Here is a 26,622-nt window from a genome sequence, read left to right as displayed (position 1 = left end):
TCCTATGCATGTTATTCCCATAGTTTGTACTGTTGTTGAAAGTCTATTTGTGTGAGTTGTTTTTTTGGTTTTTTTTTTTTTGCAAATACTTTTAAAATTATGAATAATCTTTACTTATAAGACTAAAAATACATGCCAGCTATTATTGTATGTGAAATCTGACAGCAGTTAAAGTGTTGGTATCTGAACTTACTTGACAGCTGCTTCAAACAGCTTTTACTAGGTATTCTTTACAGGATTAAATATTCTTATATTTGTGCTATTTGTTCTATAATTCATGTGGTAGGGAAAGCAAAGTGTTCTAGATACTAGACAACCAGTCTCATGAGCAGGAACAGCTTTGCTTGCTATTAGTTTTTATTGGAAGCCAAACATCAAGGTCAAACTTTTATTGCAAATTCATGCAACGACCGATTCTGAATCCTTCGGAGCAAAATAAAGCTCAGCAGAAATTTTAGGTGCTCCAGTGGAACAAGATCCTGAATGCCTGCAATTTTTCCATTACAAATTCATTTTATTTGCAAGAAGTTGGCACTGGTTGTAAGCAGAGCAGGCCTGACCTTCACCTGCCCACACAGGCAGTGACACACAAGTCACCACAGTTTATCAGGATGTGGAGCTGATCCAGAGGTCTCTGCTCAGACTGTACTGGGTTTTGTGCACACCAGCATCAGGGAGCTGTTTGTTGTTACCAATGTGATTTTGTTGTACCACTTTGGCCTTGCTTTGAAGTGCCCTGCAGGAAGCAGGGACCTGGCACAAGGGAGCTGCTTCTCCACTGGTTCTGGCACAGCCTCCACACAGGATTTCCAGACTCTGCAGCTTTTGGTTCTGAATGTTTGGTTGGAGAGTTTAGCATATCAGATTTGCAAACTCCGTGAATAAGTGACCCACAAATTATGAATGCAGCAGGGGAGCACTGGATTGAAGCACTGGGAAGTGGGCAGCCAGGGGAGAGCACAGGTACGACTGCAGCGGTTTGGCACAGCACAGTGTACAGCACTGAAAGCTGAAATCAAGAACTCTACAGGCAGAGAACCTGTCTGAAGATGTGGGACTGGGAAGCAGCTCAGTGGTTCACCCATCCAGCATGGGCTGGCAAAGAAAGGTCAGTGCTGGACAACTTTCATTCCCGGCATTTGTACCGGACCTGTAATGGTGCCATGGGTTGCTGCGTCCCCACCAAATGTAAAGGGCTCTGAAGAAAGAAGAAAATCAGAAAAAACACTTCAGTTAGTTCAGTTAATGGAATTGCCACTTGCTTTAACATTAAGATATAAACAATCTTGCATCTTCAGTCTTAAGAGAACCAAGACCAAATACCAAGAATTATTTCTTGGCTTTGCCAAAGCCACTGAGTAGGGGCTTCATGGTTAATTATTATTCCGGTCACTCTTGTCAGGGTGACACAGGAGCTCTTAAGAAACACTCACAGTTTTGAATACTTGCAAAATATTCAAATAATGAAGTAGAGACTGTGCCATTCTCCATGAAATGTAAAACCTTTCTGTGTCACAGCTGCTGATTCAGCCTTACCCTAATCACTTACCTTCCATATGTAATAGAAGAGCACTACAAGTGTTACGTGTGATTCCGTATCTTTAAAGAATTAATGATCCTGTTCCATATTTACTGTTTTTGTGAGCAACAAGTATCAAATCCGTGTAATGTTTAGGCAATGATGAGACAAAACATTCTTGTAAGCACATTGTTGTATAGGCAGTGCATCCCCACTAACTGGAATTGCTGGAATTTCTCTGGATTTTCTGAGTTAAAACAAAGATCAAGTTGTTCATTACATGTTTTACAATACTCCTCTCAATATTTACTTAGCTACAGTTGAGCATGGTTGTTCAGCTGAGCCTGATAAATGTAGTGTATAAAGGTGGGGGATTCTACACAAGTGCATGGATCTCCTACCTCCTTTGGCACTACATCCAACAGCACAAATTCATATTTGTACAGGAACAGCACAACAAACAGCTGGATTTCCATGATCGCAAACCACCTGCAAGAAAAGGGAGGAAAACGCTGACCCTCCAGACTGACATCACATGTGTGTTACCATCAGGTAAGAAACAGGGTTGTCTGACACATTTTACACTCTGTGCTTTAGTTCCGCCTAGAAGTTTACCTTCCATAGGAAAACTGCGGTAGTTTGTTTGGGTTTGTTACTTGGCAAAGACACGACGTGGCGACTGCCCTTTCTTTCTGGTGAAACACCGGACTGACAGTATCCCTCTGACACCTATTTTAAACCAGCTCCTTATCACTATGGATTTTTCCACTGTATAAACATTTATGTTCTCCTAACACTTGCTGACTTGAAATAACTTCCTAGGAGTGAGAAGGCAGTTAAACAGAAAAGGCCATATGACTAATCGTGCTATATAAAGTTATATAATGCAGCTGGGAGCCTGGTGACATCAGAGAGCGGTGACAGTGGGAGTTATTATTAATGCGTCAGCATTAGGATGCAGTAGGAGACCCAAGGGCATGATTTCTTCTTTCTGTAAAACTCTCCCAAAAGTCTTTCTTAGGCCGGAGAAGATTTTGGATAACTGCAGGTGAAATCCTCAAGCTACTGGTTTTTAACGCTGATGTGTACAAGAGCTTTCTGCATTCACCAGTGTGCACGTATGCGAGGTCTCGGGATGGCTCACTTGCAGAGTTTAGATATAAGTCTTAAATACCCAGTTAATACAGTAACACCACCTTGCTCCTCTACAGAGAAATGCTGGGGAACCTGGATAAAACAGCTGTGGGGGAATTCACAGGGGAAGAGGCTAAATGGCTGCACATGGAGTTGGCCTGGCAGGTGTGAAGGGAAGCTAAAAAGCCTCACAGACCCAAGGAAGCTCCTGCAGAGCCACCAGGCTCTGCACATGGAGCACATGGAGCTGCCCCAGACTCTGGAATGGGCAGATCCTTGTTTGTTTCAGCACAGCTTCAGACCCAAATTTTCCCTGTGATTTCATGTTGGAATTACCTTGAGCTTTTGGTGGCCTTGGCTCAGGGGAATGCAGTGCAGAGATATTTTGATGACTTTTAGCCCAGCTCAGGTGGGAGGTAGCCCAAGCTCCAAGCCTGCAGCACCATGCAAGGGTAGGTCCTTCTAGCCCCAGCTGTTTGCACAGCAGGGTCCTGAACCCCAGTGCTTGAGGGGGATAACACACCCATGCAAGACAAGCACAGTCACACAGGCAGTAACCACCTGGTTCAACCAAATTAGTCAAAATTACATCAATTTTTTATTTTAGGTAAAAAATACAGCACAGAAATGGCTTTTTGGGAGCTCTTCCCACGTCAGTTTGGTAGAATATTGGACAGCTTTCAGTTTAATTAAATTAGCTTTTAATTTTATGCTGAACTTTTGCAACGGAGAAATTAAATGTTTCATACATTTCATTTATAAACCTCAGAACTGAAATAAATAAAAATGCATCTTAAATTTGAAGTGTTATTGTTTCTTTCAGTTGTATGAAGGAAATCTGCAACCTGAATCCTGCATGCAACCCTTGATTTAATTTTCTTTTTTTTCAAGACCATGACATTTTTCTTTTAAAATTATTGCTGAAAAACCCGAAGGTGTGTGTTACTATGTGGACTGCCAAAGGGTCTGAAAGGGCCTTTCTGTCTCTCAGCAAGAAAAAGATTCTCCATCTGTTGTTTGTGCAGAAATGTTATACTTTTCTTTCTAAACAAAAACTTATTTGAAAGATGTTATCAGAGTCCAGAAAACAGCCTGAACAAAGATATAGGTCATGATATATAAACAAGCAGCTTTCAGAAATACTGTTTTACAGCTTTCCCTGTACCTGCAGATGTCTCTTGTGAATTTTGCTGTTGCCCTTGTTGGGAGTGAGGCTGTGCTCAGATTTAGCCCACGAATGTGGTACAAGCCACCAAGGTACAGCAGTGAATAAGCACTTCCCTCTGGCAAGCCTGAACGGTGAAAGCAGTTTTATTCATTTTTCTCATGTCTTTAATGCCTCCACAAAGTCTATTTGGCACTCATATCTAGCCTGCCATAGGGTGCAGATTCCAGAATCCATATTCACTGCAACACCCTCCAGATTGCTTGCTTCACATAAAACTTCAGGTAAAATCTTAGGGTCTTAACGATTCTTGGTCACTTTTGTCTCAGAGAAGCCCACGTTTTGAAGGCAGAGGGTTGAGCACAGAGATGTTTGAACACAGGAACAAGAAGCAGCTGGCTCCCTGGGACTTGTTCCAGGAAGAGGGACAGCAGAGAAAACAGCAAAAGGAATGCAGGAAGTACCAAGGCTGGCATTGCTGGAGGAGTTAAATGAAACAGGATCTGCAATTTAAGCCATTATACAATTCTGTGTGCCCTAATGCAAAGACCAGATACAAACAGAGAGAAGCCAGTTAAGACACCTGAAGATGAGCAGAGATGTCAATGGCATCACAGAGGATCGAAAGAGATTCTTAGATCTGAGAAATGTTCTGTAGGTTTGTTTACAACTGGTTTAAAGCAACCTAAATAACTGTGTCTGTAAAATGGTGTGTTTTGAAGTGAAGCAACTCTCCCTTGATGAAAAGACACCTCAGCAGGGGCAGAGCCAGGCTGAATTTCCTTGATATCCCTTGATACATTGGGCTCAGATTCTGCCTGTTATTGTGACTTCACCTGTCTTTTCCAGGAATTAAACCACTTTCAGATCAGTTTAAACAAGGTGTAGATGATGCTGAACATTAGGAGACTGACAAAGAACAAAGCAAACACTTTATCTCCAAGAGTAAGAGAAGCCCAGCTTAGGAGAGCTGTTCTCTGCAGGGTTTGGGAATAAATAAACTCCAGCTGTTTCACTGACCTTCCTGGACACTGATGCTTCCCTCCTCCGAATGCCACAAAGCTGTCCAAGAAAGCATTCTTCTCTAAATTTGCCTCTTTCCAACGATCCTGTGGGAAGAAACTTTTTTTTTTCTAAATCAGCCTTATATAAATAAAGCTTAACTTTATTTCTCCAGGCTAAAAATGACCTTGGACAGCTAATCCTCAATACAAAGTTGCACTAATACCATTTTTTGCATTCAACCTGTAAGTATTAGAGTCTGGATCCAAAAGTCAACACCGAATCAGGGAAAGAAATGAGGGTCCCATTTGAAACACATTTAGGTGCCTAAAAATGCTGGAGAAGTTTTGAGAAGTACCCCTAAAGCAGTTATCCTATACCTCCCCTTTTCCTAAATTCTGCATCTTGAGCTATTGAAATGCTACCTTCTCTTTTTAAATATATCTAGAAATGCAAATGTTCAACCAGTACTGAGGGAAGCCTCAGCCACAAAACTGTGTCATGACACACGTGACACATAAATAGCTCACACACATCTTGAGCGAAAAACTCCACATTTCTGAGACACTCTGCACAGACAAATGTAAGGTCTATGATCTTCAGCTGGTGTAAGCCAGTGTGTGAGAAGACGAATGATTGTCTACAAAAAACCAGCTTGTCTGTACCCAAAGGGATCCCTGCTCCATCCTAAATTGCTTTGAGAGGAATAGGATGAGGAACAAGGAAATATGGACAGAAGTTTTGGTGAGTGACACTGAGAGAAGCAAATCTCATGACTGCTGGGTGAGAAACTGTACCAGCCTCCACAAACTCAGAGCTACTCTGCCAAGTAACACCCTGTCAAGCTTCTGGTGGTGAGCTCCTCTGATGAAGCTGTCCCAAAGAAGACATAATCTTACATATATCTATTTTAGAGGGTTTTTTTCCAGCTAGGGCTGTTTAGAGCTTTCTGAGGAAGAAACCTGTCAGCATCAAAATCCAATAAAGAAAGAAAAAAAATGTCAGTGGTGATAAAGCAAGGTCATACATTTGGAATGACAATGTCTAACGGGTACTCATCTATTTCTCATGAAAAAAAGGGAGAGTTTCAAAAAAATGAACTGCTGCATCAGAGTTTCAGCTTCAGGTTTCAAAGAAGCAGGAATTGTTAAAAGGGATTTCAAATCGGGAAGAGTTTGCTAGAAGGGAAATTTTGTTTAAATTACTCCTTGATGTATTTCTATAAAAAAGACAAACTGTTCCATATTGGATGGTGCTAAAAAGAGCAGTTACAAGCCTGCCCACACAGCCACCTGCAGTGGAATAATAATCAAGAAACTAGATTAACTACTGAATTAGCAGAGATAATACCTACAAGAAATCATCCGGCAGGGAGAGGAGAATACTTGGAATCACAGAACTGGTTAGGCTGGAAAAAACCTCTAAGATCAACATGTCCAACATTAACTCAGCACTACCAATCCACCACTAAACCATGTCCCCAGGTGCCACACCTACATATCTTCTAAATCCCTCCAGGGACAGTGATGCCACCATCTTCCTGGGCAGCCTATTCCAATGCCTGACAGCTCTTTCAGTGAAGAAATTTTCCCTAATATCCAGTCTAAACCTCCCCTGGCACAATTTGAGGCTGGTTCCTCTCATCAGTTGTTACTTGAGAGAAAAGACCGACCCGCACCTGGCTGCAATCTCCTTTCAAGGAGTTACAGAGAGTGATAAGGTCAGGATCAAAGTGATATTAAAGTAGTACCATATTACCTGAAATATGTCACTGAATTTAAATAAAGTCTGTTTTATTCCTACAGGCTCCTCCTTTATGTGCACATCTTCTCTGTATTCAAGGCCATTCTCAGACAGATTTAAGCACATTTGTCCATATGCTTTTATTGTCAAGTAAGTGAAGAGGAAAAAAGACAGAAAAATATCCACACCAGAAGCGACAACTTACAGGTTTGAACATTTCTGGGTCAGGAAAATATTTTGGATTACGGTGCAACCAATATGGTGACAACATCAGCATGTCACCTGCAGGGATGGTAAAATTCTGAAAAGAAGAAAAATAATGTAAGAAAATAGCAAAAAAAATCTCACAAAATAGTCCCTCCTTGGTACTTCTCTTCCACCAGCAGAAGATCCTAAGAAAAGACTAGTGAAGGTGATAAAGCCATGGTGGCTATATTACATATTTGAAGTTTCTTCTTGCTGTTGCTATTTTTTTCCATAAAACCTAAATAGTGGGGAAGGTGGAAAGATTATTTGTGTTCTAATTTGGTTTTTATTAGGTATCAAAAGATAAGAAGCATTATTTCTGTCTTTCATGCTTCTTGATTTACCATGTGAGCTGTTTTCTTTTTTCTAAATATTTTGTTAAACACTTCCTACAATGCAAAGAAATTCAAAGAAAGTCTTCTATGACTGCAGATATTACTATTTCATCAGTACTCTTAAATAGTCATGAGCACCGATTCCTTAAGAGTGTAGGTTTTTTTCCCAAACATCTCCTTGCAAGATTCCTGAATGCTGATACCTCTCTTCTGAATGGTAGTGAAGAGGACAAAAAGGAGTCTTATCAGTTACTAAAATGTGGTTCCTTCTATACTTCTTGTGTCTGATTCCTGTCTTATATGCCATCAGTATCTGCAGATCAGTTCAATTCAATCTGAAATCAGTTCAAAATTGATGGCAAGACTGTAAGCCAGAAAATCCAAACCACTCGTAAATTAATGATGATGAACGAATCTATTAAAAACAATCTACATGTGAGGCTGGGGAATATCTCTACCACTGTAATTTTACCCAGATCTATCAGGAGGCCCCTTTCCAGACAAATCACACAGCATCCTTTGGGGGAAAAAAACCCCACAACCAAACCTCACCTTAATTCTAACTGGGTTTATGACTTTCTTGGTTATTGCACCGGGAGACCTCAACCGTATGGCTTCCAAAGTGCACCATTTAATGAAAGGGATCTTCTTTAGGTCCTCCTCCGAAACTTCCAGGTTATCTTTACCTGATATGGCGTGAGAAAGAAGATTCCATGTAAAAATTATATTTCATACTTGTTTTGATACAGGCTGGCATGTCTTGCTTTAGGACTGTGGGTGAAATACTTCAAGACTTCAAGGCATTGTTTACACCCAAAATTGTCTTTATATTTCAAAGTAAATAAATGGACCCAAATCAGCAAAATTTTAAAAAAGCCACTGAACATAATTCAATAACTCTAAAGTAGGTGTATATATGGTATTAGACAGAAGGAACCAAATAAAGTCATATTGGAAGTTAAAAGTCTTCAGAGTTTTTCTGTGCTTTCATGGGACACTGCATGGAAATCTCAGGGGACTGTAGGCACCAAGACAAGAAGCCGTGGCTGAGGTCTTGGGCTCTGTTAACATTAGCAAATGAAACAAGGCCAGGAGAAAGGCTTCATGTATTTTCTTTATTGGTTAATTACTGACAAGTTTCTAGATATGGTTTTGGCTCATGTCAACAAAGAGTCTTCTGTGAAAGCTTAACTCTGGTCCAAGGGACTGCATATGGGAATGACAGCTCCCAATAGGTGACTGCTTTTTGAGGTAAAGAGGTTGCTCATGTGGGGTGAACCATGCTGGAAATATTTGCCTCTGATGACAGAAAAGGAACAGTTCCTGGCCTGTTTTTTTTCCGTGAATAGCTGTGACTGGTGAACAGCACACCATTAAAAGCACCTGAACTGAAAGATCTCATCTGACCCTGTCATGGGTGCCTGGAAAAAGCACATGACTGGGAAATACAAATCTAAGTTTAAATTATAGGAATGAAGACATATACTGTTCCTTTTCCTAGCTTCTTTCTGCTAACATCAGAGGTGTTTTTGCTTAAAAATACATCTTGGGTATATACTGAGTAAAGACCTGAGAGCTGGACTCTATGCTATTAGTAGCACCCTTAGCAGGAACACTCATTGTTCCCAGCCTCTGACCAAGTGTGCCCTGTGCTGAGCAAACAGAGGATAAATCACTTCCAGCTTCCAGAATGACAAAATCGTATTTATTACCTGCTTTGCCAAAAACAGAAGCCAGGTCTTCCATGACTTTCTTGTAAATGGCAGGATTAGAGAGTATGAAAGCAAGGGTCCAAAATGCAACCTAAGCAGACATGGAAATAAGGCCTTGAGTTTAGGAACACAGAACAAAATGACAGTATCTTTTTGGCAAATCACAGAGGCAGGTGAAAACATGGGCACTTTTTCTTGTATGTGCCTGTTGTAGTTGAGATGCATGGGGAGCTGTGCTTCCTGGGTAAATCTGTATCTAAGGGCTCAGCTCCTGGGAGATTATGTCTAGTCATCTGCTGTGTACTTATCTTTAGTGAACATAATATAGCTTTGGCCTTGAGCTTTGAAACACAGAATCCTTTATTTTCAAATAACTAGGTGTTAAATGAACTACTAAATCATTGTGCATGATTAGTTTTAGCTGCAGGAATGAAAAAAAAATTCATACTAGCATTTGCAGAAATTAGGTTAAATAATTTGTAGGACATGAAAAATGGTCAGGAAAAGTTTTAATTAACAGCAAAACAAGGAGTAGTATATCCCCTTTAGAAATAAATTGCTAACTGATTATGCAATGAAGTTGAAAATCAAGAAATTTAGGAAAGGAGAAAATCCTCTTAAGTAGGATGAAACCAGAAGGACTGGCAGCAATGCCAGGAGTTTCTCTCCCCTTGCTGAGCTAGCAGGAGGTGCAGCCTGCAAGTGGATCTGGTCGTGGGCCATCTGTGCGGGTGAGGGATGAAACTCTGACTGTTATTTCCCAAACAGACTGATATGGATGCAGCCCTCCCTCTGCAAAGCAAATCTTGTAGCTTAGCTTTCCTGTACAGCACTTGGACACTGTGGCTTCACTCCACGGGCTAAGAAGGGATAACGGAATTGTTTCAGATAAAAGGGTTTAAAGTGCTTGTAAAAAAATGCCCTTGGAAGGTGAAAGGCCTTTTCTTTCGTCATTCCATTCCCCAGAACAGTGGTTGTGACTATTCTGAGAAACAGAAAAATATCTGTATGTCTATTTACAGCTGAATATTACAGAAGTAAGTGTTGTGGAAGGAATGTCAGTTATCCTGATAACAGACAGCAGGCTATGCCTCCCACTTACGCCAACACGTGAATCCGCAGAAACCTCACTGAAATGGATGAATTTCCCTTAGGCTAAACTTCAGAAATATCCAATCTCCAAAAAACATAGATATATCCGTTAGGGGAACATATAAAAATAACTCACTATCATGTTTTTCTAAATCACATCTGTAATGGACATAACTGTGCTGGAAAGAGCTTAGTAGTCATGGTAAATAAAGGATGTTTTTGCTGCTACGGATTTTTCATCAGAGAAATTCCTATAAATGTCTTTGGTCAGGCTAAGCTGTGTTAGATATATTGGGCTTGTTAGCATACTTATATCAGTATCATTAATCCAGCAAATTCTTTTCTAACACAGACAAAACTTAACAGCTCTAGGATCAAGCTATTGCTTTTCTTCCACTGGCATTTGTACAGCAGATCCCCCAAAAATGAAAGAGAAAAAATCTCTCAAGAGTTTACATGCAGATGAAGTTACTCCATATTATGATTTTGATATTCTTTACAATTGGTAACACCAGGGTATCTGAAATAGTCTTTTCTATAATACAGCCACAGTGCTTCAAAACAGAGTTAAATGCTCTTCACAGCTTAAGACTCTGATCTTAATAGCTGTGAGGCTTATGCTCCTGAAATGTTATGACAGGGGACAACATAATTTAGGAAAAATACAAGAAGAGCTTTTCTTGTCATTGCTTCTGTGACATTGCAGCCTGGGTGTATTTGCAGTGATGCATGTGGGCGTGATAATCCCTTCTTTGGAATCCATGGAGTGTGTGTGACCTCTGCTTCAAAGCCTTTCCTTCCCAAATCCAGGCTTTGGAACAAGAGAGAGAGAGAGAAGGTGTTTCTGTAGCTGAGGTACTTACAGGCACAGCATTTGCTTGGGCAGCCCAAAGCATCAGGAGACCATAATTAGCAGCTAGATGTTTCCCCTGCAAGTTATCCAGGAGATGTTGTAGAAGTGTCTGTTAAAAATATAAGAAAATAATCTGTATTTCCAACAATATATTAAAATGTAGTTTGGGGCAGAACTTACTAGAACTCAAGGACTAGTTTCTCAAAGAGAAGTAATGCTAGTTAAGGCTTTTTTGGAAGGCACAATGTAGAAATGACAGCTATTATGAGAAATGGAGACTCACACAGGCAGAGGGCCAGGAGAACTCAGTGCACCACATGAATCCCTCCTTAAACTTTTAGAGGATTGGGTTCCCTCACTCCCTATTGTTGCTTGTATGTGGAAGAAAGGAAAAAAAAAAAAATCTCTATTCCAATCCCTGCTATACACCTCTGCACTTGAAAATGGGAATGAGCCCGCTGAATGAATAGAAATGAAGAAAATGTTCTCTCTGTTCATGCCAAAAAGGTGCTTGTTACAAAGAGATGGTCTGACACATCAGCAAACTCCCTAGTTTCAGGCACTTTGTTGGTGACCTAAGCAGTGACTTCAATGGGCTGATTATTATTTGAAACTATAGCAACTGTGTAATGTTCTAGGATCAGCTTTTGTTTATAGCATTTCCTTAAAATACAGGGCAACCACACACTTGAGGCAAAGATCCCCGCCTACTTTTCAGAGGGGAAAAGGCTGACCTTGAATAAAAAGGGGCTGAATTTTTTTCAAATTCAAGACGCCAAGTTTGTGCTTCCTAGTTCCTGCACCTTCTTACCTCCCACCAGCTCCTCTCCAGCCTTCTCCTTCTTTCTGCTAATCTGGTTTATTTTATTAAAAAAATTGTGGTATGTAAAGCTTTGGAAGTCTAAATAAAACCTGTTTTGTTTGATGATCTGTTTTACAACCATTTGATAGATCAAAATTCCCAGGCCAGTCTGCCGTCACGTTTGTCAGCCCTATCAGCAGAATTCCTGCTAGAGCTAAGGAGAATAACCAGGGGAACAACTTATCTCAGCTTTGACACAATCAATATTTAGGGTACTTGGCTCCCAATCCAGGAATCTGCTATTTTCTACCAGTCTGGCTGTTGAAGGATCTGCTCACTCTACACCAGGGTTTATAAATAGCACATGTAAAGTTTTGAGGTTTCACAGCACAGTGCCCTCAGATAAACAACTGAAGGGTCTTTCTCTCACCTCTTTCAGCTGCTCACTGCAGCGTGGCACTGCAGGCTGGGGATGGGTCATAGCTCTGAACCCTTGCCTTAAAATTCTCCAGGGGAAGATGTTAATTCTCAGAATTGCTTGAAATAAACTAAACAGAAGAACAGGAGTCAAAGTTATGGGTCTGTCCTACTGTGGGTGACAGCAATACTGGAAAATTTGGGTATAGCTACAAAAGCTGACAGATTTGAATTATTTCTTCCAGAACTGAAGTAATTCCTGCCCTCCATCACTTCAGTCAGAATATACAACAAAGTCATCTTATTTCCTACCCTCGGATGTTTACCTTGGAGGCAGTCTCTGAAGGGTTAGTCCTTTCAGCATCCAACACTACTTTCTCAAATAATTTTAGAAGCCATTTTTTGGATTTAGACCAGTTCCTGTAAAGAAAAGCAACAAACAAGAAGCACTTAACTGAGGCAGCACAAACCAACATTTCCTTTTCCATGAGAAGCACTCCTTGGGTTGTTTTTCAGAAGCCTCTGGGCAGCAGTGAGCTGAAGAACAGCCAAGTGTCAGTCTGACCGAGAGAAGTGATGACTGGCATGAGGAACAGCACATCCAAGGCGTTGGCCTTGACCAGACCTCCTCTTGCAGCCAGGGTGTGGGACTGCAACACTCCTACATTTTCATACCTTTTTATTACAGGTTGTCATTGTTGATTTGGGCAGACTGCTTAGGAGAATCTTTTCAAGAATTATCCTCTGGAAGAAAATCAAGGCCATTTTCTTAGAGCATCCTCAATTCTGTCTGAAGGTATTCTGAGGTGCTGAAAATGCAATGATGGCCCTGAGAGCCCTGACAGTGTCTGGAAGCACCTCCTCAGGGTTTGGGTGTCTCTACCCAAGGTCAATTCTGTGACAGTGCGGCCACATAACCTGGAATTGATACTGGGAGAACAGCTGAGGTGTGGAAAAGAGCTGAAAGACACCTCACTGGAGGCCCTCTGAGCTTGGGACTCACATTTAGGCTCAGGTGTTTGCCCTTTACTCCATTCTGCTGCTCCCTGACAGGTCCAAGCTGGGCTCTGCTCACCTAAGCCAGGTTGTTTCTGCTTTATATCAGAAAAATGCACAAGACAAGGTAAGAACTTTTTTGAAGCATTTAGCTAAAAGCCTAGCTAAAAGGGCACACCATCAATAAAAACTGGACATCATCCTCCAGGGGAAATGTCTCCCATGGCTGATACTGCAGCAAGACAAATGTCTGTAGTGGGTACATCACAACCATCACCTCTGCCCCTTTACCTCAGGAAGCACTCGGGCATCTGAGAAGCGTATTCAAAGTCCTCATCATACTTGTGAAAATGCTCTTCAAACTCCTTGATTTCACCTGGACCAGTTGGGCAGATGCCCTTCCCAAACAGGGTGTTCACCACCGCTGGATACATGACGTGCCTGCAAGGACAAGATGCTCAAGATTTAGGGGCCACAGGGAAGTTGTTGCAGCAGTTTTAGACCAGGATGCAGCATGTTGGATTGCCGGTCCTGGAAGCTGTGGGACTCAAGGGTCACACCAGTATGAAAGGGCTGGCACAAGGCCCAGACCTCACTGACACATTTATTTCAGATTTTAAACAGAGGCAGAGATACACAGACCTCAGGCTGCTCTTCTACACATGGCTGAACCTCTCCAGTTAGGGTTTGGTCACTTGAGTAGGAGCAGAAAGGCTCTATCCACCGAGGTCCCCTTCTCCCCATTAATTATCCCTCTCATTTCAGGTTAACCTACATGAATCTTCTAGGCATTGCATAAACCCCTCTGGACCAAACATCCTGAAACATCCTTCCTCTGGCAGCAGCTTTCCTGGGCAGATAATGCTCTTTTGGTTTCTTTTCATCACACTCTTTCATGCTTGCTCCTCTGTTATCCTGCAAAGACTGAGCTGCTTCCTCAGACCCTCCTCCTGTACTCCAAGAAACTCTTGTGCAGCCTTTGCTATGTCCCAGATGCTGTTAAATTAGTATTTCAGGAAATAGCACTCACTTTTCTGAAAATTAGGAGGAGGGGGCCATCTGGTGGCTCTATGGATTTCATTCTGAGGCAGCTAAATAACAATTATTCAGAATGCTGCATTCCAGTACTTTGCCTTGTTTAGCAAAGCAGAACCGATCACCCCCTATCAGATTTCAAAGCCCCTCTCCCTCACATTTTCCCCACGTAATCCAAATTGCAGTAACTGCAGTGAGAGGTGCTGAGTGATTTAACTGCAGTAACAGCTGTATCTTACAATACTATGCAGAAAAAGGTAGCAAAAGACAATCTGAATGTGAGGTGCTAGAAACAGGTCCAATCCAAAGGCAGTATCTGTCCCCATCCCTGGTAGTCTTCAAGGCCAGATTGGATGGGGCTCTGAGTAACCTGCTCTAGTGGAAGGTGTCCCTGTCCATGGCAGGGGATGGAATGAGAGGACCTTTAAGGCTCCTTCCAACCCAAACCATTCTGTGATTCCATGAATATTCAACTTGTAGTACAGATGGACAGACAAGATGTAGGTGTTGTCCCAGAAAATCAGGAAAAAGAAGGAGTTAAAAGCTTTGTTGCTGTCATATGAAACAATTTTATTTTTTTTTCACATGAAGTTCTGGCAGCCAAGTCAATTGAAGAGGATCTTAGTTAAGCTTCAAGCTAAGTTTGGCTCAAACATTGAAGTTCTCAACCTGAAGAAGATTACGCATTTTGCCCGCTCCTATGTTCTTTATAAATAAGTGAAGCTTTTATCCCATTTTTTGGGAAACAGGGTTTGTTGGAACATTCTTTTTTCTTCCGAACAGGCAATTCAGATACTTCTCCTAACTAGGAGAAACACCTTTACATGAAACCCTGTCCACTCTGTGAGCCACCTAAAACCATGAAGCTGTGATGAGCATCCTGACAAAACTTTTGTAAGACTGAGCTGCAGCTGCTTTACAGAAATATTTCTCTCCCATGCAGGACACCCCTGAGTTAGACACCCCTGAGTTAGAGATGTGCTGCAAACTCCCTTACCTTACCAGGTCATTGAGGTCGCCTGTACCCTCTGTGGCCAGGTGAGCCATGTGCTCATGGAGCTCCTTACACAAAGTGCCCGAGAACATGTGCAGATTAGAGGGACTCATCTTTCCCTTCATCATGCTGTAGAGATTACCATGGTTCTGATAAAATGCTTCTGCAGGAACGGAAACTAAATACAGAATGAAACAGAAACAGTTTGGAAAGTAAATTTTTCACTGAAAGACAGAGTGAACATTTTTACACCTAACTTTTGACTCTTAACTTAAATGCCTTAACCCTCATTCTCCTAAAGTAAAATTCCCTGGAAGCTTCCTTGTAACCATGTAAACATTTTGGTAATGACTCTGCTTCTTCCAGTCTGTATAACATCTTCCTGCCTCATGAAGCTTCAATGCCAGAACCAACAATCCAGAGATTTCCCCCCAGTGGGATGTACAGAGATGTGCAGGCGTGCCACAAAACTGAACAAAGTGAAAAATAATTTATCCCAAGAAGAAAACAGTTTGTGTCTCCTTGCTGTAGTAGTACATCCTCATAAACACCTCATCCTTTTCTAATGACTGTTTTACTACTGTGTAGCAACTAATTATTGCTGCAAGCTGATTTTCCACTGAAGTGATTGGAATACCTATGATTGCTGTTAACAAGGTACAAGCAGGTGGGGCGTACAGCTACAGCAAAGGACCTGATCCCAAACTGGGGTTGCTGGATGGTAAAAGTAATAACAGTCCCTGGATCAGACACTTCAGATTCCTTGAGACTGAATCCAAATCCCTCGGCTAGTTTACAGTACTGGGCCATCATGCAAAAATTGAATTTCACCATTTCATAGCACGGTCATGGATTAAAATAAGCATTTAAGGCACAATCAAAAAGCCAACAGGCTTTTGGTTGGGATTTAATGTTCCTGGGTAACTAGATTCGGTTTTCTCTAAAAAAGAGACAGGTGTCAGTTACCTGCATTCTTGACGGCTTGTTGTACTGCCTGTTCAAAATTTAAGTCTTCAGATTTAAAAAATGTTTCAGTTCCTTCTTCCTCAGTCACAAAAGTGAACCGTTTTCCCAGAGCAAATATTGTGAACACAGGTCCATGCTGGAACAAAGAAAGATTTCCTGTCAGTACACTGTTAACACATTTTGCAGGAGCCCCAGCACGACTTCAGTGCTGCTGAGAGGTCAGGAGGAAGGACCTGGTCATTCCTGCTCTCTGCATACCTTGGCTCAGAACTGCACAAAGATGAACATGAATCAGACCAAAATTTGCAGACTTATGACCAGACGGGAATGTGGTATGTGCCTGCCTGACCTTTTGCAGATTAAAAGAGATTCCTTCTCTTAAATTAACACTTTATATTTGAATTACATTGCAGTTCAAATAATACAACCTACATGGATTTAGATAACCCAAGGGATGGATTATCTACTGCATCCCCTGGCTGCCACAGCAAAGTACCAAAACTGTAAAAATCCATAATCCTACTATTTCAGTCTACACTGTTTTAGCAAAAACTCTACCATCCTGCATATTTTTTAATATTTCAGGTTGCCTTACCCCTTCCTTTCCTTTCCTTTCCTTTCCTTTCCTTTCCTTTCCTTTCCTTTCCTTTCCTTTCCTTTCCTTTCCGTTCCTTTCCTTTCCTTTCCTTTCCATTCCTTTCCTTTCCTTTCCTTTCCTTTCCTTTCCTTTCCTTTCCTTTCCTTTCCTTTCCTTTCCTTTCCTTTCCTTTCCTTTCCTTTCCTTTCCTTTCCTTTCCTTTCCTTTCCTTTCCTCCCCTTCCCCTTCCCCTTCCCCTTCCCCTTCCCCTTCCCCTTCCCCTTCCCCTTCCCCTTCCCCTTCCCCTTCCCCTTTCCCTTCCCTTTCCTTTCCTTCCCCTTCCCCTTCCCCTTCCCCTTCCCCTTCTTTTCCTCTGTCCTGTCCTGTCCTGTCTTCTAATACCAATGATTTCTTTCTTGTAGAGATTAATATCAAAATAGCTAACAAGCTTTGAGCAGAACAGATTGACTGACATTCAGGAAAGGTTTCTGATGCCATAAATCATTCATTCATCTTCCCTTAATCTAATAGCCTAGAGCCCTCTAGAAACTTTCAGCAACATGCATTCAATTCTGAGTTCCTACATTGTTAAAATGATCCCTGATATTTGTAAATACTCTAAACTAGAAAACAAACGTGCAATATCTACTGTCATAAAAAGACATAAAAAGATCATTCTGTCTTGCTCACATTGCTTATGCCATTGGCTTTAAACATTTCTTTTCCTGTTGGTGTCTGTAGTGTAAATCCCGCTTCATCAAAAGCTCTTTGAAGCCAAGGAAAAGATTCCTCCTAGCATCAATTGAATTTTGACTGTGTCCTTCAACTGCATATTATTAAAGAAAGAATAACAGTTCAAACTCTCTGGGTGATTAAATAAATAAAATATTGTTTTAATAATCAGTGTTCAAGGCCAGTTTGGATGAGGCTCTGAGCACCTGTCCACTGGAATTTGTCCCTGCCCATGGCAGGAGGTGGAAGAAGATGAGCTTTAAGGTCCTTTCCAACACAGACCAATCTGTGGTTCTACGACTCTATAATACCTAAATTTCTAAGATTGTTTTTCGATGTCCATGTCCTCATCATCAGTCTGGATAAAAATCAGTGAATTTGTACCACGCTTGTTTTTAAAATTAGATTTTTAAAATTTTTTAACTAACATTAAAATGTACTTAAACTATTTTAAAAATAAAATTAAATTTGAACTAATAGCAACCTGCAATAACACTTAATTATTCAATTAAGGTCACACTCAATTAAAGATCAGAACACTTTATTTTAGGCGATTACATGTGAGCAAGATGTCTGAGCTCCCACAATAGACAACAGAAATCAAACCTGGGCAGTCAGGGGATCCTAAAAAACAATCCACCAGACCATCTCCTGCACACCTGTTTTTGGAGGGAGCTGAACTGCCCTTGGACTCCACTGACAGCATTGACTGTGTGTCCAGTGATCATCTTGGTAACCTGCAAACACCCACACAATCTGCATTTGAATCTCATCCAACTTCCCACAATCTATTTCGAATCATTAAAATTAGACCAATATTTAACAAAACTGAAATAAGAAAGCTCCATAGATGACCTTCTCCAGAATAAGTCGGCGTCACGGAGCAACACTGTGAGGGCAGATATTCAAACACAGATCTTTCAAAAAGCAGAATTGTGTGTCCAAATAAACACGACATTTGATAAATGCAATGCAGAATTAAACTACTAAAAAAGGTCTGAGAATCAAACTAACAAAAGCAATCTGCCTCCCAATAATACTTTTCCAAGCATGCCAGATGCAGGAAGTCTCCCAGTGTGCTGCTGAGCCTGATAAATACCCAAGGTGTAAAAAACTGAGTGGCGAAGGAATCTGAGGTAGGGATTACATCAGTGTAAAATAAATCCCACCCTGGAGCCTTTCACTGAGAGTGATGGACTGAGATCTTGTTTTGAAGGAAGTATTGAGCAGAATAGACTTAAGTTCTAGGTAAAACAGTGATAAATATTTCAATTCAGAACTCTTAAGGAATTAAAGTAAGAAGTTGCAGAACTCCCTACTGTGATCTATTAAATCATCCTCAGCAACAGGAGGATAGACGTGGTGCCAAAAGGACCTGGGAAGCCTCAAAGAGTCATTTTAGTACTCCAAAAATTACAGTAAGCCCTACTAAAGATTGGGATTAGTAGTGGATAAATATGATGTACTGAAAAAGAGCCCAGTACAGCTTTTAGGGAGACTAAGGTTGTGCGGTGTTAGAAGCTTTTCTAAGTCATTCCTTGGGAGAAGAACTGAAAGCTTACTCATGATATGGAGTCATTTGAGAGTCTAAACAATGAGAAAGCCTAGAAATATCACAGAAGAAGGCTTAGAATAATGACACTCTCAAATTACTCCAAAATCTATTCTACAGGTACTAAGAAATGGCTTTAAACTGAAAGCAAATAGGTTTGCATTGGATATTAGGGAGAAGTTCTCTACTATGAGGGTGGCGAGGCCCTGGCATGGGTTTCCCCCTGAGAAAGAAGAAGAGAGAATCTCCCAGAGAAGGGGTTGATGGGGCTCTGAGCAACCTGGGATAGTGGAAGCTGTCCCTGTCATGGCAGAGGTGTTGGAATGAGATGATCTTTCAGGTTCCCTCCAACCCAAACCATTGTATTATAATTAATCTGGAGCTCTTATCTTGCTAGGAAAGGAGAGGAAAAAGGACAACAAACATCTAAACCCATCCCGTGCCTGCATCTTCAACTGAATTTGTGTTTCTGTCCATTCCATCTCAGCAGGATATTCTGAGCTAGTCAGTGTCAAAGGGATGCACAACATGCATGAATACTTCAATAAAAGGAGATTAAGTGGACTTAGAACCCAGGAAAAGAGGAAAATATAATCATTATTCTCAGTTTCTCATAATATTAAAGCTAATGGGCTTGAGATTAGGAGTTAGATGGTTTAAAATCAGACAGAATACTTTATTCATATGGGACATGATTGAATTATGGATTCACTACTGTGCATTGCTGTGAAACCAAAATTATACACAGGGTAACAAAAGAGATTAGGTCAAATCATCTGGCTGCAAATTCCAGCCTAGCAAATCCCTAAACTAGGAGCTGGGAAGAAAAAGCAGGAGGCTGCATACTCTCACCTGGGTGTGCTCCTTACACCATGTTACTGACCATCCCTGATGGCCGCTGTCCCAGACAGACAACTGAAGACTGATCATCTGTCAAAATGTGTAATTACATTGATGTTACACTGCAATAAAATCAGCTCCTGGAACAAGCTGTGGGGCAGTTCTGCACTTGTGTTATGGGAAGGTACCAACAGAGTGCAGGCTCTGCTGCCAGCACTGCACCCAGGTTACTGCTCTGAAACAGCTTTTAAGGAGACCTCACAACACAGAGAGAGAGAGAATGCAAAATAAAAACCCTCTTAGGATTTACTGCTTTCACTCATGGAAGCTAATTTTTTCCAAAGATTGGAAAACACTTCAGTGCCAAAGTGAGAGGCAGATTCAAGCCCAAGGAAAGTAACACTCCAGAGAAAGAAAAACTTCAGAAAGATGTTCTCTAAAATCTCAAAGAAAATCAGGGAAATACTCATATTCCCCATGGGCACTGACAGGGGGCAACCACTCTCAGCTGAGACAGCTGCATTGCACCAAGAGCCCTGCTGGGGGCTGGGAGCACTGGGTGGGCTTCCTCTCCCTTGGGGGGCACACACAGGGTCAATTCCACGTCTCCTTTCCCGTTCAGGGACTGCAGCATTTTGGTCTTTTACACCTGGGACCAATCTCAGACCTTCAGTGACTCAGCTGCGGACACTGACTATGGAAATGCTCCACCAGAAGCCTTCCCCAGCCTTCTCCCCCATCCACGTGTCCTTGCAGTGAGCCACACACAGAGCCACAAACAGGCCCAGAGTCCTGGGACACGGCACCTTGTCCCAGACCAACACTCTCTGAGAGGAATGTATGGATCCCACAGGTCCCTACAACAGTGCAGAACAATATTCTGGGTTTAACTGAACTTCTCCTGTTTGCTTAATTAGCAAACTGATGAGAAGAATTTGAAATTCCTTACTAACTCTTACCATGTTTGCCAAGAGAAGTGGGGAGCCACATCCTTTGAACCCCGCATTAAGCAGCTCACCCTGTCTTTTATGTTGCATGGTGGCTCTGGTTATTCCCCCTGCCCATTCCAGACGGCTGCAAAACTTCTTTCACCAGGCAGCTTTAGGAGAAGAGGTGGTATCTTTTATTAGACAAGAGATTAAATATTTTATTAGGGCAGGAGAACTTTCTTTTCTTAGTCCCAGTGATGACACAAGGGGGAAAGGAGACAATTCTTCCAGCCCACGTGTTCTTCCGTGGGAGGAAAATAGAAGCAGCAAACTCCAAGCAAAGGGCAGGTTGGAAGCAGTGGAACTTTACTGTGTTACCCAGGACCTGAGAGAAAAAATGGTGAAGGGCAGCCACAAAAGGTATTAAGGAAGAAAGGAATTAAGTAAGAAAGGAATTATGAAAGAGGTGAGTGTCACTTTGGCAGCCTGAAGGATTAATCCAGGGGAGGAATTTTCTCATTGTGAGTCTCTCCTGAAGATCTCTGACCTTGCAGAGATGGAGAGGTTTCACACTGCCTGAAGCCTGTTTCTGCAACACCTTTTACACGGGCAGCTTGGTCATACTAAGGACACTTAACCCTGCTCTGGCAGTATCAAGGAGCTTGGAATTATTGCAGATGTATTTTGCAAGGCCTGCAGTGCCTGTTAATGACTCCTCTGGCAGCAGCACGTGTTTTGTTTGGCTGCACTCTGCAACAGTGCCTACTCTTTTAAAAGGGAGAAGGCAGGAGAAGACTTTATTTTTCCTGGCCTCAGCACAGCATGCCAGTGTGGGAGTTGGGAAGGGAGGGAGACTTTCAGTGCCTGAGGCGGGCTTAAAGAGAGGAAGGGGACAACAAACAAATGGCCTTCTTCAGAGACAGGGAGACTGTCAGGTGATGGTGCTGCAGGCAGGTGACCAACCTAGGAGGGATGGATGGAGACATCCCCCCTTGGCTCAGAGGGACCACAGGGAGAGGTCACAAGGAGCTGCTGGAGTAAAAGTCAAAGGAAAGGTCCTACCAGCAAACACACAGTATAGTGGAGAGATGTCAGAAAGCCTTCTCTTCCTTCTTTGCTCTGAGTTTTCACACAGTGAAAATGTTTCTTGTTCTAGTTTCTGTCTCAACAAAACCAGAGGTTTATAGAGTCCTTCAGGTGTTTCTAGTGTGTGAAGATGTGTCAGCAGCTGCCACAGCATCAACCTGGAGCCTAGAGGGTCTCCAGGCAAATGAACACCAAAATTAATTAACCCCGAGCCAGTAAGTGTGCATTTGCACAGATAAAAGCTAAAGGAAAGAAATAGTAATATAAAATTAAAACTGGCCTGTCAAGCACAGAGAAGCCAAGAAACTCCAGATCATACCTCTGACCTTAGCTCTCAATTCACCCAATGTGCTTCAATACAAGATTGACAGCTCTGTTGTTCTCAAAGATCAGATTTAATCCTCTGCCTTAACATCACGAGTTTATAACAATACAAATATGAAATCTAGTAGTTCAAAATGAAAAAAGCAAATGTTAGACATCCAGTATTTATTGGGTTTTTTGTTTTGCTTTGTTTCAAAATCCAGGATGTTACAGTAGTTTCATTTTTAGCTAGTTTTTGCAAGTAGTGGGCTGTGTTATCCTTCAACATGGAACGCTCAAGGCTGACAACATTGTAGTAGTAGATGGTATAATCCCTGAATGAAAGTGGAAACGGGTTTATTTCAGTTATTATTAAATAGAAAATTGAGAATTTGATCTCTTTCTATCTGACAGACACAGAAAAAAAATTCAAGTCCAGGGAGTAAATCCTGACCCTCATATTTGGCTAAGATTTTTTAGGCTGGAAAGCTTTGTCTGCCAAGCACGTCTGTGTTGCTTGAATGTTGAGGGACACCAGCTGGTGCTCAAAAATCTCACCTAAGTTCAGGCATGCAAATGAAGAGTTTCCAGCCCTTGGCAGAGAGCTTTCACATTATCTGAAACCAAGATTAACACACAGCCAGACTGCAAAAGCAAAACGGCAGAGGTCCAAGCAGGATGATCACAGCACAGAGATCGTGCCTGGATCAGATCCACAGCTCACCAACGCCGGTGGTACTACGCCGATTCTTCCCCATTTAAATGCTCCCGACGTTATAAAACGTGACAGGAAAGTGCAAAAGAAGGCAGAAGTTTCTGGCTGCCTTTCCCCCGGCAGGCAGCCACCCTGAGCACGCACCCACGAGCAGGCAGGCCAGCACACGCATTACCTTCTTCCTGGCTTGCTCTATAAACTCCAGAGGAGCTTTCCCGAACTGAAACGCGGCTCCAAACCAAGGGATCCAGCTCCTGATGCAAGGAGGGGAGCTCGGGTTTCTCGGCTGGAACAAAAGAGCCTTGACAATGAGGAGTCCCAGGAGCGCTGCCAAGAGCACAGCGAGCTCCATTTTGCGTCTCGCCGCCCGCCCCAGCCCCAGCGGCCGCTCCGCCCGGCTCGGCCGCGCTCCGAGCTCATCGCCAGGCACCGCTGTGCCCGGCCCCGCCGGCCCTGCACGGCCGCGGGCACGGCACGGCAAAAGCACTGAGCGGCACAGGGCACGGGCCCTTGCTCTGCTCTGGGATGAGGATCAACTCCGCTGCTTGCAAAACGTTGCTGTGGCACATCCTTGGACTTTGCGCCCGTTGCTGGAAGGCCACCCGGGCAGCCAGGGACACAGCCAGGGACACTGGAAAAGCAGTGCAAAGCCTTCTCAATTTTTGAAAAATTCGGGTTTTTTTTTTTTTCAATATTGAGATTACAAAGCAGAGAGCCTGTGATCTGTAGACATTTAGCTTTCAGCAAGTCAGATGGCAAGAAACTTCTGCAGGTACCACCTGAAGCAGAAAATTTAAGAAAGGTATCTCTCACCTGCCTGAGATATCTCATTAAAGGCTAGACGTGTGGCCAGTATCTGAGGAGCAGAGAAACGCTTCTGAGGTTGAACTGACAATTCAAAACCTGCCAGTTATCTCTATTATATCAGTGCCATGCCAGAGGACAGGGTTTCAGAGGTCAGATTAGTTTCTTTGTATGAGTGAAAGTGGCACATCAAAATTACTCACAGAATACATTAAGTATTAAAAAACCCTAGGAAGTGCTGTCAGAATCTACCCCCACACACCCTCAGCAGGTTTGAAGAGAGTACAAAACCAGGAGGAGTGGCTGACAGACCAGATGAGTGTGCTGCCACTCGGGGACCTCAGCAGACTGGAAAACAGGCAGATAGGGACTTATCTCAAAATCACAGAATAATGGCTTGGAAGGGACCTCAAGGATCCCTTGGTCCAGCTTTTCCTGACAAAAACACAGGTGACTTCATGAAGTTCAGCAAAATGCCAAGTTATGCCCCTGGGTAGGAACACCACACACCAGTACAGGCTGAGGGGGCACCTGGGTGGACAGGAACTTCTCAGATCTGGCGTCCTGGTGGACACCATGTTGAACATGAGATGGACCTTTGCACGCAGGATCACCCTGGGCTGCATCAGGGAAAATGCTGCCAGCAGACTGAGGGAGGTGATCCTCTGCCAAGAATGAAGTGCCAAAAAGGGGCTGGAGCATCTGTCATTTGAGGAGAGGCTGAGGCAGCTGGGACAGCTCTGTCAGGAGAAGAGAAGGCTCAGGGGGTTCTTCTCAGTGTGTATGAACACCTGAAGGGATGGTGCAAAGAGGATGGAGCCAGGCTCTTTTTGGGGTGCCCAGTGAAAGGACAAGAGGCAGTGGGCCTAAACAAACACAGTTGCAAATACAGTTTAACTCCCTTCCTATAGAGGAATAGGTGCACAAACCGGAACGTTTGTATCTGTGCAGACAAGCAGTACAGTAAAAGTAGCACAGCAGAATAGTAGGAGGATAGTAGGAGGTTAAGAGCTGTGAAAACCAGGGGTATGTTCTTCATTAAACAGTCATTCTGAAATACCTTGGGATGTTACAGGTTGGTTTTAGATGCAGAAGAACAAGCTCACATACATCAGCTGTGACAAATAGGGTGTTGATCTCCATTTTGCAAACTGTCTGGAACAAACAGATAAATCACTGTTAACTGTGGTATTTCTACACTTTGGTGTTTAGCTGCCACAGCTCTTTATATGTTTATTTCCTGGTTTTATTTTATCCATTAAATTATTTCTCTTCCTATAAAGGGGTAAAGTGATAAGAGAGCTAAAGGCCTTGTAATATTGAAGAAAATGCGTATTTTCATTACATGCATGGCATATTTTCATTAACTGACTGAGTAGTGTGTTTAAAGTGTTGTATGTATACAGGCAAGACAAGCCCTCAAGCCTCTGTGAAGATACTCATTAAAGGCTTTTGTGTTTGTTTTGGCCTTTTTAGTTTGTTTTGTTTAGGTTGTACTTTTAGGATGTGGTTTGGTGAAGGACATGAGATGCAAGGCACTGTTGTGAGGAGGACAAGTACGATGGTGCAACAGTCACTGCCAAGCTTTCCTTGGGCTGGGCAGTGGTTAATGCTCAGTGATTTTTCCAAGTGAACTAACACAGAAGCACAGGTGGGAGCACTGGAAAGTCCAGCTGCCTTCCTCCAGCAGCACTGAGCTGCCCCAGGCCCCGCTGTACTGCTTCCACCCCATCTGAAGTCCACACTCCCTCCCTGCGTATGCAGCCTTTGGTCAAGCTGGCTTGGGACAGAAACCAAAAAGCTCCATCTCACTGAGAACTGAAATAAATGAATAGGAAGGCTCCTCTCTGCTGGTGCTGTCTGTCTCAAGATTCGGGGATATAGGAAGTCCAGGTGTTTGATGGCTCTCCGTGAGCACTGGTCCTTCACCACACATCACAGAGCTGTCCATGCAAGCATCCACCTCTAATCAGGCTCATTTCAAGGGTCCTGTGGGAGGAGAATATTCCTCTTCACAGCCATCCCCCAATCATCTGGTTTAAAAAGGAACCTATTTCTTCAGGCTAAAAATGACCATGGAGAGTTGCTCCTTGCATAGGATGCTGCAATGCTATGAGGTTTACTTTAAGGAGGGATCTAGTTGTTGTTTTCCACTCCCTAAAGCATGGTCAGAGAGAAAACAGAATGAGACTGCCCAGAGGTGTACAGCTAAAGGATGGTTGTGAAACCCTCATCTTGGCAGGTTTTCAGGGGACCAAACAAGACCTTGGCCAACCTGATGTAACTCTGTCACTCTGCTGTGACACAGGACTGTAAGATGACTGCAGGTGAACTCTAGAGGTCCTCTCTGCCCCACATTATGAGTCGATGATGCGCAGGCTGATAGAGTGTGGCACAAGCTGACCCAAGCCCACAGAACAGCTGTGGAGGGAGGCACGAAGTGCCACAGCAGATGGCATGAATTGTCCAGAAACAGGCTCTGAACCACTCATAGCTTCCGTGCAGCCAGACACGTCTGCATTAAATTGCAATATGCCCTCTCCCCATTTCTAACCATGGTTTTGTCAGGAGTTTGTTTTATCCCTGCATGAATTCTAATGAATTTTAATCCCAAGAAGGATCCAATTTAATACCAATTACTGATGACCAATCAGACAGATTCATCCAACTGAATATTTCACTTGCAGTGCTCCCTTATTTTGTCTGAATTATTTTGAAGGGGGCCACTCACCAAAGCTTTAGGCAGTCAGACAGAAATGTGGGGAACTGTTCTGGGATAAGTTTCTGTGACCAAAAAAATCCTCAAATCAGCATGAGGATTACTGACTAATGGCTCATGATTAATTTAGGGATTTAGCTGAGCCTTAAAGATAAATGAAAAGCTTCTCTTGAACAGCACATACCTTACCCTTTCTTCTTTTTTTTTTTTTTTTTTTTTTTTTTTTAATGATGAGAACCTAATTAGATCTACAATAATGTAAGAGAAATTAGGACTGGCACACAACAGGACTTCACCATTCAGCCAGGAAAAGCTTTAAACTTTTCACTTAATGACTCTAAGAAGCGATCAGCT

The 26,622-nt window shown here is 42.5% G+C and overlaps 1 protein-coding gene across 4 annotated transcripts; it reads right to left on the bottom strand.

The window, feature by feature from the left end:
* Window positions 1-173: 173 nt before the first annotated feature.
* Window positions 174-23,135, bottom strand: LOC120750431 (24-hydroxycholesterol 7-alpha-hydroxylase). 4 transcript variants are annotated; one of them, XM_040059139.2, is made up of 12 exons: window positions 22,921-23,135; window positions 16,012-16,147; window positions 15,049-15,223; window positions 13,308-13,457; window positions 12,347-12,440; window positions 10,812-10,910; window positions 8,857-8,947; window positions 7,697-7,830; window positions 6,769-6,864; window positions 4,839-4,927; window positions 1,921-2,008; window positions 174-1,198 (listed from the first exon to the last, which is right to left on the bottom strand). In XM_040059139.2, exons 1-12 carry the CDS (start codon window positions 23,095-23,097, stop codon window positions 1,127-1,129), a joined length of 1,401 nt encoding a protein of 466 aa, XP_039915073.1. In that variant the 5' UTR covers window positions 23,098-23,135; the 3' UTR covers window positions 174-1,126. The 4 variants fall into 4 exon arrangements, with proteins under 4 accessions (XP_039915073.1, XP_039915074.1, XP_039915075.1 ...); XM_040059140.1 differs by having other exon boundaries at window positions 4,839-4,940; window positions 22,921-23,134; XM_040059141.1 differs by lacking the exon at window positions 4,839-4,927 and having other exon boundaries at window positions 22,921-23,134.
* Between the last annotated feature and the right edge of the window lie 3,487 nt (window positions 23,136-26,622).

This window comes from Hirundo rustica, chromosome 3 (genome assembly GCF_015227805.2).
Source record: "Hirundo rustica isolate bHirRus1 chromosome 3, bHirRus1.pri.v3, whole genome shotgun sequence".
NCBI lineage: Eukaryota > Metazoa > Chordata > Aves > Passeriformes > Hirundinidae > Hirundo > Hirundo rustica.
The sequence above is the reverse complement of the archived record's forward strand: the minus strand, read 5'-3'. Positions and strand labels throughout refer to the sequence as shown.

Coding starts and splice junctions, on each gene's coding strand:
- LOC120750431 (XM_040059139.2), bottom strand. CDS start 23,097: ATGGAGCTCGCTGTGCTCTTGGCAGCGCTCCTGGGACTCCTCATTGTC. Junction 16,148..22,920: donor TAGAGCAAGCCAGGAAGAAG/GTAATGCGTGTG, acceptor TCTTTGTTCCAG/CATGGACCTGTGTTCACAAT. Junction 6,865..7,696: donor TAAACCCAGTTAGAATTAAG/GTGAGGTTTGGT, acceptor TCTTCTTTTCAG/AATTTTACCATCCCTGCAGG.